This window comes from Rattus rattus, chromosome 6, assembly GCF_011064425.1.
Source record: "Rattus rattus isolate New Zealand chromosome 6, Rrattus_CSIRO_v1, whole genome shotgun sequence".
Taxonomy (NCBI): domain Eukaryota; kingdom Metazoa; phylum Chordata; class Mammalia; order Rodentia; family Muridae; genus Rattus; species Rattus rattus.
In genome coordinates this window covers 31,427,492-31,447,732 of record NC_046159.1, presented here as the reverse complement: position 1 = coordinate 31,447,732, position 20,241 = coordinate 31,427,492, and the positions used below count along the sequence as shown (strand labels likewise).

Below are 20,241 nucleotides of genomic sequence, written 5' to 3'. Positions count from 1 at the left end.
CCCTTTCTGGGTCTGTTTATTCCTCTATTGTGGGTGATCCAATCTAAATATCTTTTGTGCTCTAAAATTTTTTCTGGAGCCAGGCCCAGTGGCATATGCCTTTAATCACAGCACTGGAGAGGCAGAGGCAGGCAGATCTCTGTTAGTCTATAAATTGAATGCCAGACTAACCAAATCTCTACAGTGAGACATAATAACTCACTAGAACTGTGCAGAGACAGGGTACTAGATCTTCACCCTGAGCTCAAAGACTCCAGGGAGCTACATCCCATTTCTCCTATGACTCAGGGGGAGGAGTTATCTTCATTGGTTGCACAGAAAATGGGAACTTCTGGGCTAACAGAGGTTGACTCGTACTCTCTGGGATATCCAAGTTGAGGGTGGCATTGTGCAGTGTCACACCATCTGGTGAGCGTTTCCCTTTTTTTGACATCTGGCTCTAGTTTTGTAAATGTAATGAAATCAAGATGTTTGGGTCCCAGTGTTACCTTCCAGATCCTAGAATGCCTCTGTAAATAGCTAACTATGACTTGTTAATCACATTGCAGACTTCATTTCAGCACAGGAATCCTTAGAGGACAACACCCAAATCATATCCACCCCTTTTAAACAAACGATAAATATTTTCAGTGTACATCTTAGGAGAACACACTGGAAACCAGGGTACAACTCTGTTATAACACACTCTCCCTCCCAACCTCTCCAGACTGTACCTCACTTGGGAAATGGAGTTAAATGGGTGATTTCTAGATCCCATCCAATACTGGGGTCACCTGCAGTTAGCCAGACCACCAAGTCTGAGGGCATAGTCCTCTGTGAAGTCTTACTAAGGCCCAGTTAACTTTAATAGCAGACATTACTCAGTAGGACCACCTTCAGTAAGATAACAGCTAAAAGTTCTGGAGTTCTAATGGAGCTCTGCAGGCACGAGGGAACTCACTGAAAATTGTACTCACAGTCACTGCGTGTTGTGGAAAACGATTCCAGTCAAAACCAAGCCACAGGAAAATGCATAGTGACGAATCAGAGAAGGTCCTAAAAGCAAGCTTCTACTGCCCTTAGAGTATATCTCTTTCCCTGCATCCATGTGTGATAATTCTCAGGAATGTTACCAATCATAAGGGTCACCTGAGCATCACTGTTCAGAGTCATTGCCTAACCCTAACTGATTGATCGGATTGAACTATACACACACCCCACTCCCAGATGGCAAACTGATACATGCAGTCCAAGGGGTTCACAGTGAATCACAGTACTTTGATTCTTCAAGAAAATATGGGAGTTTAGAGGTTACTTCCAGGAAGCCTGATGCAAAAGCCGAGCCTCCCTTTAGGCAAGGCCAAATTCTTCCTGCACACTCGGTTAAGTTAATATAGCAACTTTCCCAAATGTGTCTGCCTGTCACGAGCAAGGACCAGGCTTGCTCTGTGTTTTCTCTTGGCTAATGAAGCCCCAGTGACCTTAAGACATAGGCAGTGAATGAGATACGGTTCCTGCCCGAAGGTCCTTGGTGTCCTAAATAGAAGTGGTGACTGAATTCCTGCCTGCCTGGTTGGTGTCTTCTGTACCCTGTATTAACTTGCTCCCAAGTCTGTGCTTTGACCTCAGGCTGCCCAGAAGCCAGTCCAACATCTGGCAGGATGCAGAGATGGGACCTTGAAGCTACAACTGTACTGGTCACATTTCCAGACCCTGTTTAGTTTGGATAAGGACTTGATGCTGGTGACTGAGAAAACATTGTTCATTCTATGCCCAGGCTCAGGGACCAGGCTTACCTTCAGAGCAGCCACTTTCTTTTTCCTGGGGCCACCTCCCCACCTCCCTGCACTTTACCCACAGGAATCTGTGTCTAAGGCCCAGTCTCTACCTGGGATCTGGACCTCGCCTTTTGCTTTGAAGTGTCCCTTCTCTTCCTTCACCAGTTTATCCTTTCCAAAAGGTCACATTCATATGTAAGCATCTCCCATTAAAAGACAAAGAACACTAAGACACTCTTCAAGCCTGTTCCCTTCTAGCTACTGCCCACTCTGTTGTTCATCCACCATCCTGTGTCTTTGTCAGACATTTCTCAGTCCATTCCATTGGCATTCTATGGCCGCCATTCCACTGAAATTCCTCTTGGCAGAGTCATCTCCATGCCAAGTCCGGTTGTTACTTCTCTTCTTGCCCCGGTTTCACCATAGCGTTTGATACATTTGACTCCTTCAAGACACTCCACGATGAGCCTCTGTACCGTACTCTTGCCTATTTTGCGTTCTACCTCAGTGACTTATTGTCATCAGTGTGTAATGTCAAACAGACAAACATGTTTGTTCATGTCCATTGTCAGAATTTATTGAAGGGCAATAAATCTACAGGGTGTAATGCTTTTAACGGAGACAGTTTGTCAGATATCCCCACCTCTTCATGGCAACCTCACTAAGGCAACACAAGCTCTTCCATTGCAATCTTAAATACAAATATTAACTCTAAGATTGCTCATCACACACCATACAGTCTGTCTGTCTGTCTGTCTACCTCTCTCTCTGTTTCTCTCTGTGTCTCTGTGTCTCTGTCTCTGTCTCTGTCTCTCTCTCTCTCTCTCTCTCTCTCTCTCTCTCTCTCTCTTAGTATGTAGGTTAACATGGCTACACTAGGTTAAAATCAAGAGCTTTTCATAAAGGGGCTGATAGGAATGTAAATAAAGTCATATTGATAAGACAGGAACCCAAGCCTCACTGCAGGGAAGAAGCTGAAGAAGCCGCTCACTTCAGCTGCAGGTGTCAGCTGCATGTCTGAAAGTGGGGTGCGGAGTTGAGTATGAAGGCAGAGACCAAGGGGCAGGATAGCTCTAGAGGGAGGGACAGAGGAATGAATGGCAGGTGTGTGTCATGTAGGCTGAAGGAAAATGAATAGTGGGGACTGAGTCGAAGCTCAAGGATAGTCAGGAATTCTCTGTCTACCTGTCCTTAGTGCATACACAAGCTGGTCAGATGGCAGGTTAGTGAGGGGTGTTGCCGTTGCAGTTCTGGGACTCTCCCTCTGGGACCTGTGAGAGAGTTATACCTTTTCTTGTCTAGCTGTGTCTGATAGGTTCTTAGGCTCAGTTTCCCTGGTGTGGTAAATTTATAAGGTGACATCCTTTTTACTCCAGAATAGCCCTTTGTTAGTTGATGCCAAATAGATGGTGCTGGACAGATGGTGATGTGTGTATGCACCCAAGGGTACCCTTCCTCTTCAAAATGGAGCCCAAAACTGCTTATGAAGTGGGGTCCCTCAGAACAAGACACAGCCTTAAATAAAAAACCAACTGTTTTATACAATGTGGAATGACTTAAATCAGGGCACCCGATCTTAACATTTCCTTCTGAGCTTTCTTTTCTGACCCTCTCACTTCTGATGAATCTCTAGATGTACCCTGAACTTGTAAATTTCCTGGTGAGCCTGGCCAGCCTCTATCTCCTGCCTTGATCACTCCTTGCAAGTCACGTGTCTGATGCCCACGTAACACCTTCACTTGCCTGTCTGAATACAGCATAGCAAAAGCACAGATCTTGCCTTTCTACCAACAGCCTATCCCTTCCCATTGTTTACATAGTCACTTACCTTTCGCCCTTGTCCCGTCCTACATTTTGTGTCCCATGTCCTAGCCGTGCTAGTCTCAAAGGCCTATGTCTCTCTTGGAGCCTCTCCTTAAAATGATTACCTCTTTTGTTTTTGGAACTGCTCGCTGTTTTAGTGAAGAAACTTTCACGACAGTCTAACTAACATTTCTTCAATCATCTGAAGTGGCCACCTGCCCAGCAGCTGCTGCCGCTCCCTCCTGGAGTTGTGTTTTTCCACTTTCTATCAGACCAGATTGTTCTTCCCACTTTGTTCATCACTGCTGCCAGGATGCCAGCTCTTTGAAAACAGGAATTTGCTCACCATTTCATCTAAAGGGCGTAGCAAAGCATCCAGAATCTAGCAGCCATTGAATATCGTCACACAGGGCTCTACAACTGGGATGGATACTCCTGGAGAGTTTTGGGCTCATGTGACTTCATCGATCAGTGCAGGCCTATAAGAGGCCATCACCAGGCAATGTAATTTCATGAGCCCACCAGCATATATGTGGCCAACCACTGACCTAAATCATTGCTATGCAGCACATGACAGAACATCACAGGTGCTCTAAGAAAGGTGGTTGAGAGCAGTTTGCCGGAGTTGCAGTCCATTGTCTGTAGAAAATGTAAACCACAATAACAAATGTAAATCTGTCTTTAAAACCTCTGCATTTAGTAACAGGTCGTTGCAAACGACAAGGGCAAGCTATTCCTCCTACCCAGCAATTAGCTTTTACTATCCTACCTCTGATCCTGGATCCCAGCCTATATGTCACATCTCCTGCCAAGCCCCTGCATGTGTCATGTATACCATTCCTCACACAAGCCACTCTTGTTAGCTTCATTTGTGACTATGGAACCACAGACTGGATGGGAAAGAACTTCCAGCTTGAGTCACATAGCCCCATAATCTGCTCTTTGCCCAGCAATATAGAAGAGGACCAGGACAGACTTGTGACTTGGAAAACATAAGCTAGTTAACTGCTGTGCATCCGCCCAAGAATCAGGGAGGCATTGGCCTCATCACCAAAAGCAGAGCAACTGTCAATAGCAGAGCTTGATTTGGCTGTCAATGACTAGGTCTCAGCCTGGCTGGAATGTTAGCCTCTAGGCTGTCCCATGCAAGGAAACCTCTACACTGGTACGCTGTTCTCAGGGTGGCAGTGACACCTGGTGGCCAATGACTGCAGAGCCTCTGTGATCCAAACAGCCTCTTTCCTGGTACCCCCTGCTCTTCCATCCCCAAACATACTCAGTCATTTAGGATAGAAACTTGCTTGGTGCCTCCTCTCTAGGGCTTAGGAAAAAAATCTAGCACCCAGGGCCACTGAATATGTCAAGAACAGCTTGACAATTGGGAAATCCCTGAGAAGTGTGAGATGAGTCATCAGGATCTGAGACAGGCCTGAAGCTGGGCTCTGGAGAGCTGAGAGTTGCCTTCCAGACTCCCAGAAAGAAGGGGGAGACCTTCAAGTGGCCAGAATTTCAGATGCAGATTCAGCGAATCTGGGCCTGGTCTTTCTCTAGTGCCCCTTTATTATGTATTTCGCCAGCTCCCTGTATGGCTTGTGGGTGAGATCTGTAGAGACCTAGTTTAAGACTAGGCCTTTGGAATCGTTGAGTGCATCTGGGATAAAATGAAGCTCTCTCCGTGAACTGATCAGATAACACACTGAATGCTGCTTCCAGTCCAGGAGTGGTAGTATGATGGGGTGGACTCCACCTGAGAGGAGAGACCAGGATGGTGGGCTTGTGGCTCCTCTACTGTAAGGACAAAAGTAAGAGAACTGTGGCAGAGGATGCAGTTCAGCTGGCAGAGTACTTGTGTAGCATGCTTCAAGCGTGTGTGCCTTGGGATCAGTCCCCAGCGTAGGCACACTCCAGGTGTGGCGGCACGCCTGGAATCTCAGCCTTCTTAGGGGAGAGGCGTAAGAATCAAAAGCTCTGGATCATCCTTGACTATACAGCAGATTTGATGCTAGCTTAGTGTACATGGACCTCTATCTCAAACAAAACAATATAAGTTAAAGACACTTCAGTTGACTACCAGCTGTTTCCAGAAGGCTATGACTCAATGTCTCTAGCTTTCTGATGCCGTCACGGATTAGAAATGTCCCAGAGGCAAATCTGCTAGGAGACAGGCTTTGACCTTGTATTAAGGAATCAACTCACTGATACTGAGAGCAGAGCCTACTGTTCTGGACATGTGACTGTCACATTAATGCTCAGATTTCAGCAGGATAAGCTACTTACTGGGTGGGGAGGTGATGACAGGATGGGTGGGAGCCGATGAAGCAAATGGCTCTCAGAATCTTCCAGAGTCAGAGTACTGTGCTCCAGGCTACATGTTACCACTAGACCTGGGAGAGGTAGTGGGAAGAATTTAGAATAACTTCTGGAGAAATGGCTCAGTGCTTAAGAGCACTGGCTACTCCTGCAGAGGACCCAGATCCAGTTACTAGCTCACAGCTATCTACAAGGATTAAGGACACTTTTTTCTGTCTTCTGTGGGCACTAAATATGCCCATGGTACCCATACATACATGTAGTCAAACACTCACACACAAGATAAAGTAAATAAATTTTCCTGTGAACCGTACAAGGAGACCAAGACCAAGAAGGGATCTCTTCACTCTGAGAACAGCCTCCAGGGCTGAACAATTAGCGAGAAGCACAACCGTCCCTCTAGTCCCATATCAGGGCTGTTTCACTTGTTCTAAGAGGTAAAGTTAGGACAAACCAAGGCCTTCCTGCTTCCCACAGCAGGACTGGCTTGAGAGAACGTGTTCCCCAGTGAGTAGAAGCTGAGAACTCAAGGAGATTGGGGGCAGGTTCAGATAAAGCCACCAGTGACTAGATCCCTTAACGAACTATTAAGAGAAACTGGTTATTTTGGGACTGTCTTTACTTTTATGGACATCTTTAATCACTCAAAACTGACATTCTGACCTAGGGTGACCTGATCCTTAGAGCCCCCATAGGACTTGGGGCCCCCATGGACCATTTCTGGTGTCCTCAGGTTATGGGAGGGCCACTATCTAGGCAATGGTCTTTGCCCACAGCGTGGTTCCCCTGGGAAGGAAGGGGCATCATCTCATCCCCGGATACCTTTTATACCCTTGCAGAGGAAGGAAGGGGGACAGTGGCAACTGAAAGGGTGATCTGGAAAGGTCTCAAGGTGCTGCAAACATACTGTCCCCTTTGCTCTACAACCTCCTGACCACATTCCTTCCTGCTGCCTCATTCTCCCTGGAGTACTGGACCGGGGAAGCAAGGCCTGAGGGAGCTGATCAGAATAGTTCTGTGGCGTGGCCAGCAAGGAGCTTGGCCTGGCCCCTTTCCTGGGGCCAGACCCTGGGACCCTTTCCCAATTTCCTGTCTCAGATATGCTGAGCAAGCACAGGCCTTCTTCCTGGTGGGGGCAGCTGGTATTAAGCCAACAATTCTCAAAAGTTGAGTCACTCGATGTCTTTCCTTCCTTAGCTTTCCATCCTGTTGGGGCCTCACTTAGATAGGAGCTCCTCTGCCAGTCTGTCTAACAAAAGCCACAGGGTGGAAAATTAGATGGACCTTTAGTTAAACCCCCCATAGATTCTCAGCCATGGGCTAGGTTTCTCACCCAGGCCAGTGATTTGCAATTGAGTAGATCTTGCCCAAACTAAGGCAGTGATACACAGAGAGAAGACATGGTCTAACCCAACCCAAAATCCCCCATATAAGAACTACTATATGCACAAGATGATGGGAAGCTATTTAGCAATATATTCTCCATTGATACATGCAGTTCGTACACTGTAGATTTACTCTTATTTAAATAAAAACAATGATGTTGCCTTATATCATTCACTGGCTAGGACTTTACATTTTATAAAGCTCATTTGATGTTTTTAACCCTTGTGTGAGATATGGGACTTGTAACTCTATATGTGCTCCCACATCAGGAAAGACAATGAAGATGACCTCTCTAGAGTCACCTGGCTGCTACGAAGAGCTAGGTCTTCTGACCCCCAGCTCAGGAGGGTCTGTGTAATACCGTGCACCAGGGGTTTTTGGTGTGCCTGTAAGGGGAAAGGAAAGAGAGGGAGACCTGGGCACTTGTGGTACCTTATGAGAAAACCTGCTCTCCTCCCGAGATAGCCAGATGCTCGACCTATCACTTCACCAGCTGCTTCACGGGACATTCATCTCCCCTGCCCCCTGACTTCTTTGATTGCTAAAGCCCCACAGACCCAGCAGAGCAGGATATTAATTAGCCTAGCTGGCCTCTATGGGCAGCAGCATGCTCTCCTCACCGAGTCCCTCAAACCCCATTCCTGCGGGATATCTCTGTTTAGCCTAGCAGCCCTGAGGCTTTTCTTGCCTCAAGACTGCACTGCTAATAAGAAGGGCTTATCTCTCACCTCAGTCATCCAAAGAACTCAAAAATGCACAAAGAATTAGTGGAAGCCTAGAGCCAGAGGGGCCAGCAGAACTCATGTGCCTGTGACGACTTGTATCCCTATACGGTATCTCTGGCCAGAGTGTTTCAACGTGCTGGTTGAAGAGCTCTCATGGTGGCACAGTCACTGTTACCGAGGCTACCACTGACATGATTGACACTAACTCTGGTACTGCCAGGGTCACATCAGCATTTAATCTTTGTTGTCTGACCATTTGGGGAAACCGAGCCGCAGAGATGTAACTTGTCAAGCGCATAAAGAAAGCATTTCCAGTCTCTCAACCCCCTTTCTCTTCAGATATCCTGCCAGTGCACCCCTTCAAAGAGGTGCCAACTGCTTTCTAATGAGGCTTGGACGAGCAAGAATGTCCCTTATTAAGACACAAATGCACCTTCAACCACATTAGTTTTGGCAGTGGCATCTGACTGACAGCCACTTGCAGCCATTCCGTAAGCTCAGGGTTTCACAGGGCTTCATTTTGGAGGCCATTAAAAGGCCGTTTTCCTCTTCCCTGTTTGTGTGCAGCTGGACTAAACATTCTTACCTGTTTGAGTCAGCCAGCTTCCTGAGAGAAACTGCTACTCAGGCTGACCACGGGTTTCTGCCTCGGGCTGGCTATGTGCCAAATTTTGGCAGTGACGCCAGAGTGGCCAGACTTCTGTGGAATTCAGTATCCCAGGAGGCTCTTGGTGACTGGAGACAGATCCCGTTGTAGCCAAACCCCATAGGGAATAAGTCCTCAGCCCCTAGCAGACAGCAGGCTTGTGGGAGGAGTCAGAGTGTCTCAGCCTGGCAAGGGACAGTCCTAGGGGACTCTCCTCCTGGCTTCCCGCACCCCCTGAGAGGTCTCCATCTACAACCTCAGTGGAACCAGGGACAGGAGAAGCTCTTTAGGCGCCATCAAGGGTAGCCAAGGTGCATTCCCAGGCTCTAGCCCTGAGGACTGCCTCTGGGGCCTCTCTCCCCAAAGCCTTGGGAAGGGCACTTTGAGACTCATTTTATCCCTGAAGTCTCACGTGTGTATTTCTGTGACGGAGGAGAACCAGGGTCAGTATGCATGGTGAGTGCCTTCTGTGAGGCCTGAGGGACAGCACTGGCAGGAACCAGTCTAGGCGCTTCACGGGCTTGCCTTGTGCTGCCTGATGCCTGAGATTCTGTTTTAGAAAAGAGACTAACCAATAAGGTTGGGACCAGAAGGCATGCGCACTTTAAGGACATGTGGGCAACTGAAGGCTAGAGAGCTTCATTCCAACAGTGCTGGAGCAATTGGGGATCTTGGTAAAGCAGCATCTACCACATACAGCCATTGTTAGATATAAACGGGTGGTCACATAAAGGGCCTGTGTATGTGGGACACCGTAAACACTCAAGGAATTTCCAGAGAAATTAAGTGGCACACCTAGGGAGGTTTGAAAGGGTGAGAGTGTCCATGGGGAACAAAGATGGGAGGGATGAGTTGGAAGGATTAGGAAACTATAGTTTAAGCAAAACCCGATAGATGCTTAAGCAAATCGGGTAACTAGCAGATGGTGCCAGGAGGGAGGAACTGAGGAGCCCGATGCAGGAGTGGCTTACGTGGCCACCAACGAGCTTAGTGCTTAATGAGCGTGTGTCTCGATGTCAGAGCTCAGGGCAGGTCTTCTGAAACCAGTTAGAGTGCTTGGGAGAAAGGGATGTTCTGTTGTTGAAGGTGGTTGTCAGGTAAGATGGGCTGCCCTGCTGTGGGGTACTAAGAACACAGCAAAGACCAGGCCTGCTAGTGTACAAACTTCCGTACAGTCATGTTATTAGTGAATGGCTGAGTACGGGGAAGAGAACACTTCTACTTCAAGGGTATTTGAGCTAAAAAGTGGCCATGGGGAGCAGGGGGAGAGACATGGCCAGACTTAGCCACGGGGGAAGTGGGGAGCAGGGAGGAAACTGCACTGATGTGGGAATAGGGCTTGGGGCCTTATCTTCAGGGGTGAGTGTTGAAAGGGAAGTGACTGAAGGCACATTTAGCCCACTTCGCAGCCCTGCTTGGGAAGGCACACTCTGACATCACCATCGGCCCACTTGGCACACTGGCTTTAGAGGATGTTTCCTGCACACTGAAGACAAACTCCTAACGTGAACTGCCTGAAACACAAGTGTGAGACAAACGGAGTCACATGCATCTTTGATCCTGTCAGGACATAATCAGAATCCCAGCTGGGAGGAGAGGAAGCGTAGGAGTGGAGCCATGCCGTCAGGCAGACTACAACTCTGCGATTTGAGACAGCAAAACAACGTGGCCTTGAGCACTTTACCAGTATTAGCGTCTTACCCTTGCTCAGGTCCCTCTCTCAGGCAGTACAGTCAGACGCCCTAGTAAACCCTGAACTGAGCCCACCCTACAGTTCATCCTGATTAGAAAGGAGGCATATACAAGCTTACACAGCTACCCCACCCTACCCCAGACCTCACCACCACCCCTCCCTGAGATCCACAGGCAGCCCAGTTGCTTTCCTTTCAGAAGCTGGGTACAGAGTAAGTACAAACCCGAATGTTGGGCTGTGTGGGGTGACAACAAAGCACAGACTTAAAGTTCCAGATAAAGTAAGTCTTCAGTGAGCAAAATGGAGGAGGCTTGAGGAGGCCTTGGACAGCCATCAGTAATTCCAAGCCCCACATTGCCAACTCAAGACCAGCAACAGCCCAGAGACTGAGGGTCCTTGGTGGTCTGCACATGAGGATTTCCTGAGAAATCCCTGGGACCCTGGGACCACAGCGTGGCCTTCCACTGCACTTGTCTTTTGGTGTTTATATCTTGTGGTATTTTTTTTTTGTTGTTATTTTTGTCTTCCAGAGTGGAACACTTAAGGAACCGGACTCCAGCAAGACCCCTCCTCAGCGGCCAGCCCCCCAAGGTTGTTTACAGTATATTCTCGACTGTAATGGCATTGCAGTAGGTCCAAAACAAGTCCAAGCTTCTTAAAGCGATCAGTAGTTAACTTTTCAAAACAGAAAACTTAAGCCAAAAACAAAAAGAAGAGAAAAGAAAGGAAGGCGGGGAGGGGAGCGGCAGATGCTCTGCAGTTCACTGCTGTGTCCTCTCAGTGCTGACTGGACTGTTTCTCCTATGCAGTGTCAGCCCCCTGTCTGGTTGTTTACCCGTCCCTGTTTGTGCTTGTAATGCTTCTCTGTTCTTCTGTGTAACATGTGGTTCCAGGGCTGTTTGTCAACAGTGTACAAAAGAATTGTGCCTCTCTTAAGTCCAGTGTGACTATCTTCTGGGTGGTTTGATAGTGTCTTTAAAGCATCCCACAGTGAGGGATGAGATCCTAGCACTGGGGTGGATGGAGAGAGACAGCCACCACAAAGACGGCCCAGCTTCTCTCTCTTCCTCCCTCAGGCTCAGCCTCACCTTCTCGCACTTACCTCCATGAGTGCTTGGGTCTTCACTGAACTGTGTTTAACTTCCTCCCTGCATGACTAGGGTAAATAGATAGCACTTCCAAGAGATTCCCAAGGTCTACTTTTCATAGTTCCACCCAGCGAACTTGAAAGCATCCATCTTTCTCCATTCGCTACAGTCTGGTGCAGTTTGAGTGTGTGTGAGTAAGCTGGCTGTGCCTGTAGAGCTCTTGTGTTTTTAGTGACGAAATACAAAGAACCAGCTGCTTCCAGGAATGTGTTCTGTATTTTATACCCCGTGTACCCTTCGTTTTCATTATTAATTAGCTACAAGGTTAAAAAAAAAAATCAAGGGGCGCTGATGTGCAATATCTAAGTGATCTCGTGTTTCCCGTGTTGATCTCGGTGCCTGCAGTTGTTTCTTTGTTGTTGCTGTTTCTAAGTTGGCTGAGTGTGCTTCTGTGGAACTGGGCTGCCATGTATTCCTCAAAGTGTGATCTAGAAACAGAGCTGATTCTCCAGCAGTGTTGGACAGAGAATGTAGGGAGTGCCCAATCCCAATAGTCAGATGTTGACCATTTTCTAGGCTTCCTAGCATGAGACCAGATCAAATATGTGTGTCTCCTGCCACCTGAGTGGGTATTCTGCCTACATAGCTTTGGGCTTGACCACTTTAGTTCTCAGCCTTGGCCTCTTTGGAGACCCCAAGCCAGGTAGCTTTCTGGAAAAATCTGTCTGAGATGTAGGTGGTATGTTGGACAGAGGCAGCAGGCCTTGGAGAACTATTGCCAGTGTGTTTGTCCTTCCTTGTGACAAGGAGCCCTGGGCAGATGACCTAGTTGTTAATTAAGCCAGAACTTGAGAGTCAATACCTCAGATTGCCATCTGTGGGCAAGGCTGGGAATGGGTTCCAAGTGGCCCTCTCTAGTCCCAGAGCCTATATGGGAGCTCATGTCAGCAGTCTGCCTTTTCGAAGAAATGCTAAGCTGGGTTCTGGACTACCAGGTCTGAGGAGTGAGCAGTATTGGTTATAAGTCATTGAGTCAAGGGGCACATGCCCTGGTTTTTCTTTGGTTTCTGGAAAATTCTGACACTCTGGAGCATACAGTATAAGTGTCATCATCTGTGACCCTTCCCTTAGATGAGGATGGTATTCAGTCAGTTGTAAATATATATACACACATATGCATATGCACTACCAGGTGGATTAAGAATCAGGACCTTAAACACCTCCTGGTCTAAGGAAATGCTAGACGAGAATACAGGAATTTCCCAAAATGGAGGAATACATTTTTGTTTGTTTGTTTGTTTTTTTAAATTTTTTTTTTTTTTGTTCAAGTGATGAGCTGATGGTGGTATTGCTTCTCTGCATGTTATCAGTGTGTTACATCCAGGTGCTTTTCATGTGACATTTGTGAGACACAAATATAAAGTTGCCATTTGAATTCAGTCAGGCTACAGGCCTCTCAGGTGGGGGTTAGAAGCTAATTACAGCTCCCACTGCCACATGCAAGCAGATAGCAGCACCTGACTATCATGTGCCCTCAGGCAGCATGCTAAGGGACAACTCTGTGGCCTGGGGGACACTTTTGTCACAGTGTAGGGTTTCTGTTCAGGTGTTTTGTTCCCATTTCTTTTCCAGTGTTGTTTCCCCTCTTTTGTACTGACCCGGCTGGGAGCCCCTCAGCCATGCTGGAGGTGTGACGAAGCATCTCCCTTTTGTGATTCTCTTGTACAGCTCAATGTGCAATAAAGGAAAAGTTATATCTGTCTTCAGTGTTAAGTTGTAAAGTTTCTGGCTGTTCGATTACCTCTGTACAAGTGGGGAAGCACTCAGGTTTGTGATGCGAGAGGCTGAGCTATCAACTTGAATTACTTGACCAAAAACAACACGATAATAATGCTAACAAAGTCATAGTCTTGGTGTCAGGCTTCAGGAGGCAGAAGCTTGTTATCTGATTTGGCTTTGAACTTCTTAAATATGTAGAATTCCTCATACTTTACATATGTATTTTATTTATGTATAGCATAACTTACTATTAATTGGTGACTGATGATAACGGAGAGCTCATGCGGAATAGAAGGGAAATGAGCTGGTAATCCCAGGTGCGCAGTGGCGTAGACACACTTCGTCCTCTGCAGAGGACATAGGGGGATTCTGCTAAGAACTAGTCTTAGCTGCAGCAGGCCCATGAGCGTAAACTCTAGGGTTGAGGCAAGAGGTTTTTCTAGGTTAATGGGAATCATTTCCACAAGTCAGTGTGTGTCCATGGGGTCTTTTGACTTCAGAGATGTGCAGAATCCTTTTCTGAAAAATATGAACTGATACCACTTTCTGTCCTTCACCCGCCTAGACAAAGGAGGGCTTTTTTTCTCAACAGGCCATCTATCTGATGGCTCTGTGTCTCACATTGGGTGAGAGGTATGTTGTTATTAAGGGGCTGTTTGCCAGATGGTGCTCACAACATCCCTGGGGGAGACTAAGGTTCGGCTGTCTGGAGAATTTCCCCACACACCTGAGTGGTTTGTCATGCTGGGGCCCCCGAGGATGGCACTCAGGCAAAGAGTGCCTGGGAAGAAAGGGTTGATCCTGGTCGTGGGAGTTAATGCTCCAGTGAAGCCCAGGTGGGATGGCTGTGGCAATAAGGCACCTGCAGGCTTGGAGCAGGATGAAGGGCAGCACCATGGAAACAGTGTCAGGCACTGGTGATCTGGAGGCCCAGAATCTTTTCTGAACAACTTTTTCATCTGTTATCATCTTTAAAACAACTACTATCTTTAAAATACAATGGCAGGACTTTTAGGTGGTTTATGGCCCAGAGAAGCTGGGTGTCTTGCTGAGGGAAGTGTTACTCGTATTTCTTAGGTGTTCTGATCCCCTATTCTCCTGTTTGTCCCCTGCCCTCTCCTGCATCTTGTGTGTACAGTATGGGGCTCTTAGGAAGTCTCGGAGCAAGGTGGCTACTTCTGAGGACTTCTGGGAAACAGCAGAGTTCCTCCGGTCTGGAGGCTTATGTAAGGAAGTTCTCTCTGTGGGGCTTCCCAATCCTCTGCCCTCTTCCCTGCCCTTCTGACTTCCACTGTGACTAAGTTGTTGGGTCTCTGAGGAGGTACAAACAGTGAGGATGTCGTGTCTAAGGACTCCCTTCACAGCACTCCAGAGCCTTGGGTAGTTACATACAATATCACATATCCTTTTGGCAATGATCTAAGCACACCGTTTGAGACGTAGATTCTACTAAAGAAACCCTTTGATATGGTTAAATTATGAAGTTTTTCTTGTACTGAACCTAGGGGGCCCTGGGCAACCCCAAGGAATGCAGCCCCCAGGCAAGGTGCTGCCTCCACGTCGGCTCCCCTCGGGACCATCACTGCCATCTTCTTCCTCTTCCTCCTCCTCTTCCTCCTCCTCTTCCTCGGCTCCTCAGAGGCCGGGAGGCCCTACCACCACCCACGGTGATGCATCCTCCAGCAGCAACTCCCTGGCAGAGGCCCAGGCACCTCAGGCTGCTCCACCACAGAAGCCCCAGCCTCACCCACAGCTCAAGTAAGATAACCCAGCAGTTCCTTACCCCCTCTCCTGTCCCCCCCCCTGGGCTGTAGGCCTCTGACCTGCAATAGAGCCACCTTCAGGTTGCCACAGATGTTTGAGGATTTTGGGGGTTGAGGATGATGATTTATGGGTGTGTGTTTGTTTTCTGGTGTGTGTGAGAAGAATGATTAGATTGACTTGGGAGGGGAGGAAAGAGGGAAATTCAGTTTTGCCTCAGGTTAAGAGGGATCTTACATCCACCGCTTTCTTCATAAGGAATTACAGCAGTTGCTGATCCTTTCTGTCTAGCCTTAAACAAACTTAGGGCTCCCACTCTTTTTTTCCATACGCATGTCTCCTAAACTTATAAGCAAACAAACAAAAAAACCTTCAAGTCATTCTTTCTGATCCAAAAATATATAATCAGCTGCCTAGAGGAAAAAGGGGGAAGTAGCTAACCCCATCTCAGTTCTACCTTCAGCTCTGTGTGTGTGGGGAACAAAGGTGGCACCTAGTAAGAGATCCATTCTCCTGGGCACTCTCATTGTCAGTGTGCAACCCAGAGGTCCCTCCGCAGTGCTGTGCTGCACAGAGAACTGTAGGGAGCCCTTGGGAAGCAGTGGTTCGGTCCTTGAAGGGTATCCCAGGTCAGTCTGCTCCCCCAACTCTCCAGAGCCACATGTGCTGGCTTTAGTACCCTCATGCAATCTGTCACCACTCTTGATAGAGATAGCAGCAGCTCCAGGAACATGAGGGCAACCCACCCTGCTAGTAGGTCTAAGGCAGTGGTTCTCAGCCTGTGGGGTTTGACCCTTTCAATGATCCTTTCACAGGGTTCACCTAAGACCGCCAGAAAACACTGATTTTTAGCATCCATAACAGTAGCAAAATTATAGTTATGAAATAGCAAGAAAAATAATGTTATGGTTGGGGTCACCACAGTATGAAGGACTGTATTAAAGTCTCACAGCATTAGGAAGGTTGGGAACCACTGCTTTAAAATGATGTACAATAGAGAATCTCCAGGAAGCAGGAGAGGCGCCATGGCCTTTCAGAGTCTAGGTGAGTACCCTCAAGTTGTGCACATAGAAGAAGACTTTGCTCAGAGCCACCCATCTAAATCAGCGATAAAGTCAGGGTTGGACTTGGGTGTCCAGATGGTCACTTCTCCAGGTCTTCTAGTTGTACACAATGGAAGAGACATGGCCACTCCTAGTCTTCAGCCCAAGCCAGTAGCATTGCTTACATCTAACTTGCTGTGTCATCTCCTCAGTTCAATAGTTTCTACTTGTTGATTGGGATCATCAGATCTGCTCTGGCCCCAGTATAAAAGCAAATCTTTGGGTTGTCATTGCCTCTGGGCTGAAGCTGATGAGCAGAGCCAGGCTCTGATGATGAGCTGGAGGCTTGTACTGGGTGCCCTCTGCTTGTGAGTGCAGAGGTATTCCCAAGAGCCAGCGTGCTAGGGCTTGTCACCAGTCCTAATGAAAGGCAGGACATCTGTCCATAGCCCCTGTGGGAGGAGAGAATGACACACAGGTGTGACTTACTTGCACCCAGCATTTAGGAGAGGGATGAAAGTTCCAGAAGAGTCCTAGAGCTAGAAATACACAGTGGGAATCAAGAGACAAACCAGGCCACCCGGGGAGCCAAACCTCATGTTTCATTGTGGTGTTGGCTTCCCCCCAGCCCAGCCTTCAGAGTTTTTAAATCACTTGCTTTGGAAAAATAAGGTGTGTGTGTGTGTGTGTGTGTGTGTGTGTGTGTGTGTGTGTGTGTGTGTGTGTAAGGTGGTTGGGTTTCTTTCATTATAATATTGCCTAACAATCATGGTCTGATAAAGCGTCTCATTTACTCCTATGTACTCTGAACTCCACAAACCGTGTATTAAGGTTCCTCAGAGACAGACTATAGAGTTGACTGTGATCACATTAAAAACAGGGGCATGAAGACAGAGATAGTTCAAGCCCCAGCACAGAATAAAACAAGGTGTTGTGGTGCATGCCTATCATCAATCACTTTAGGAAGAGCCCGTGAGCTTCTACCAGCTACACAGGAAATTCAAGGTCAGCCTGAGCTACATGAGATCCGATCATTTAAAAAAAAAAAAAAAAAAAATGCAAGACCAGGAATGGAGGCATTAGACTTTGGCGATCAAGCTGAAGGTTCCTTTGAAATAAGTAATAGAAGGAACCAAGAGGACCCAGAGGTCATCATTTTACCAAAGTCTTCATGCCACTCTCGAAAAGCCCAAGGCCAGAGTGACACATGGCTTGCCTGAGGCCAGATATGACTTTGTGGCAGAATCAAGACCCTGAAGTTGAGTCCATCTTGGCAGTGGATGAGAAAGGGGGCCAAGAGCCCACAAGTGCTGCTGCTTGTTTCCATCAGAAAAAGTTGTGAGATGCCTAGATCTGTACTTGGGAGTTGGAGACTTTTATCCTTAAACAAAAGACACAGCCCATTCTCCCTCTTTTCCCCCCTCTCTCTTGCCCTTCTCTCTGGTCTTCACACCGCTCCCACACCTTCCTGTTTCAGTTGCACTGAAGGTGAGGAAGTAGTGAAGGGCTTCCCAATACCTAGCGCAGCCCTCCCAGTCATCTGCTACCCTGTTCTCCCTGGGGAGGGAGTGGGAAGTTCTTGTTGTATACCTTCATGTCACAGCCCTTCGCTGCCTCACTAGGAACACCCTCCTCACGTTCTCTCTGGTTTTTATCTTCAAGCAAGTCGCAGTCCCTGACAAATGCGTTCAGCTTCTCTGAGTCCTCCTTCTTCCGGTCTTCAGCCAATGAAGATGAAGCCAAAGCGGAGACCATCCGGAGCTTGAGGAAGTCCTTTGCCAGCCTCTTTTCAGATTAGCTCTTCAGATACACGAGGGCATCCGGCCCAACCAGGAAAGGCATCTAAGACATTCATCAACAGCAGTCCGCCATGTTTGGTGGCAATGTCCCATGACTTGACATGTGTGGCCCCTTCTTCTGTTCCTTTGTGCTCAGTAATTTGTGCAGCCCAGAAATGACCATGTGATGGTCTCAGGGCAGGTGCCTACCCTGAGAAAGACCTGACAGTAGAGGAAAGGGCTGTTTCCCTGTAGTCTTAAGAGCTTTATTCTGAAGTCATCGTTGCTGTGAATTTAGTGGCCTTATTGTGACAGAGCCATCGTGTCTTACTCTTCCCTGTGAAGCCAGGATCTCTGTAATGTAGGACTCCTGGCAGCTTAACCTATCTCAGCATATCCTAGTAGTCAGTGCTACCTGTGGGAAATATGTTCTTACCTTAGAAGTATTGTTGGCTCTAAGTTTTAGGAGCTTCTCCCCAAAGCTGGGTCTCCTGTGGTCCCTGTTGAAAGCACATTCACCTGACCCTGCACTCCCTAGACTGCTGTGGAGGTCAAGTTCCTTGTGATTGTTTGAAACAAGAGAACAAGGATCCACAGTGTCTCCTTTCTCCCCTCTGGAGAGCAGTTCTGTTGTGTGAGCATCAGTAACCTTGACCTTTCGAAGCTGTACTGTAGAAGAGAATGCATGCCGCTATAACAGCAGTCCACCAACCTTTGTGTTCCTCACCTTATGAATGTCAAGACCTTGGTGTAATAAAAGCAGCAGCTTTAACCAGCATTTGATTCAGCCCTGAGGTTCCCCGCTCTAGGTTGAGCGCATACATGGGCGTGCAGGTGTGTTTGTGACTAGGGAGTTAAAAGTCCAGGAGGGTAAAACTGCCGTTGCTGTGTGTGGGCATGTGATGGCAGGTGCGCACGTCTGTGTTAAGAATGGGCCTGTACCTTGAATATCACATACTGACGCTCCTGACAGCAGCTCCCCAGTGGATCTGTCTCTTGTAGAACCGCTGACTGCCAACAGCTTGGCATTTCTACCCATTTGATTCAATCGCAGACTCCAGTATGCACAACACCCCTGCTTGTCTGTCAGCCAAGTTAAACCCATCTTTCCATCTTTCATCAAGATCCTCAGCTAAAGTCCACAAGGTACAGCCAACAAGACAGAAGCAACCCGCTCTGATGAATTTGTCTCACAGCTGTAACTCAGATATTCTGAAGGCCTGTGGCTGGGGTGGGCCCTAAGGGCTTTTACTCCAACAACTTCTTCATGGTTCTCTGAGGATAAGTTCCACATTTGCATATATTTGAGAAAAAAATCAGTGTGTTAACATCTTAGCTATGTAATTCCCTGCATGTGATACCATGTGATATAAACTCAACAAGTTAACATCCCTTGAAATGCCACGTCTGACACCAATTTCTGTCCCTTCACATGGTCATAAGTAGGAATTCCAGGAGGGCAGAGAATGAATTTCTGAGTCATATCATCCCATGTTTTTGGGGTCTAAGGACTGAGGCAGGTAAGGGGAGAAGTATGATTCCCACCATCCCCCATTGAATGGTACCTGATGAGTGATATCATTCCTTCCTTGCACAGTATACAAACCTACAGACAGCTAAACAAAGGGCAAAGAGCAAGACACAGGCAGTGGGGTGGCAGGGGCGATCTCTCTCTCCCTCCCTCCCTCCCTTTTCCCCCTCCCCCACCTTGCTCTCTCTGCTGAGGTTGGAACCCAGGGCCTCAGAGTCTCACTCATGCTAGGCAAGCACTATACCTCTGCCTGCCCAGGTCTGCATATGCATTCTGTTTTTGTACCTACTCGTGTGTCTTCATAAGAAAAGTGAAGATCTGAAGAAGCATTAGGTCTATTGCTTATGCACATACCAGTGTAAACAACAAATGACAACTTGAGGATGTGACACTACAAAGGGGTCTGGTGAGAAGCCAGTGAACTGTGGGAAAGGAATCGGGGCGCACACGGGCAAATAGTGAAGGAGAAGGCTCACAAATCTTAAGTAAGGTTTTATTTGTATAAATGCATTTCATTTCCATGTTAATTTCTAGTCTCTGGTAGTAAAAATGTTCTTATTGTATGGGTCTGTGAGCTTCTTCATGAGAGCTTTAGGTCCTGTTTCAGGCACAAAGGGAGACTAGAGATTTCCCTTGTACCTCTTAATGCCCACTGCCTTCGGCTCAAAATAGTCAGCATCCCAAGGTGGCATATTTTGAGGTGGCCTGTTCTGAAGCTCTTTATAGACAAGAGTCTTCCCCTTACCTCTCTGATTCCAAATACACTGTAATGTAACCTGCTTCTTTGGTGACATGTATTGAGCATTCACCCTACGTGTAGACATTGTGATGGAGTCAAAGACATGTTTACTAGCATATCCTAAGCTTACTAAGTTCCAAGCACAATTCTAAGCACTTAAAGCAACTTATTGATCTCCTATGGGATAAGTACTATTATAATG

The 20,241-nt window shown here is 47.4% G+C and overlaps 1 protein-coding gene across 1 annotated transcript in view; it reads left to right on the top strand.

The window, feature by feature from the left end:
• Syn2 (synapsin II) overlaps positions 1–19,863 on the top strand; it is a 115,104-nt gene extending 95,241 nt beyond the window's left edge. Inside the window, exons 11-13 of the mRNA XM_032905883.1 lie at positions 10,851–10,911; positions 14,693–14,945; positions 17,654–19,863. Of these exons, the coding sequence (XP_032761774.1) occupies positions 10,851–10,911; positions 14,693–14,945; positions 17,654–17,789 (450 nt within the window). The 3' untranslated portion in view covers positions 17,790–19,863. The remainder of the gene's footprint in view (positions 1–10,850; positions 10,912–14,692; positions 14,946–17,653) is intronic.
• The last annotated feature ends 378 nt before the right edge of the window (positions 19,864–20,241 follow it).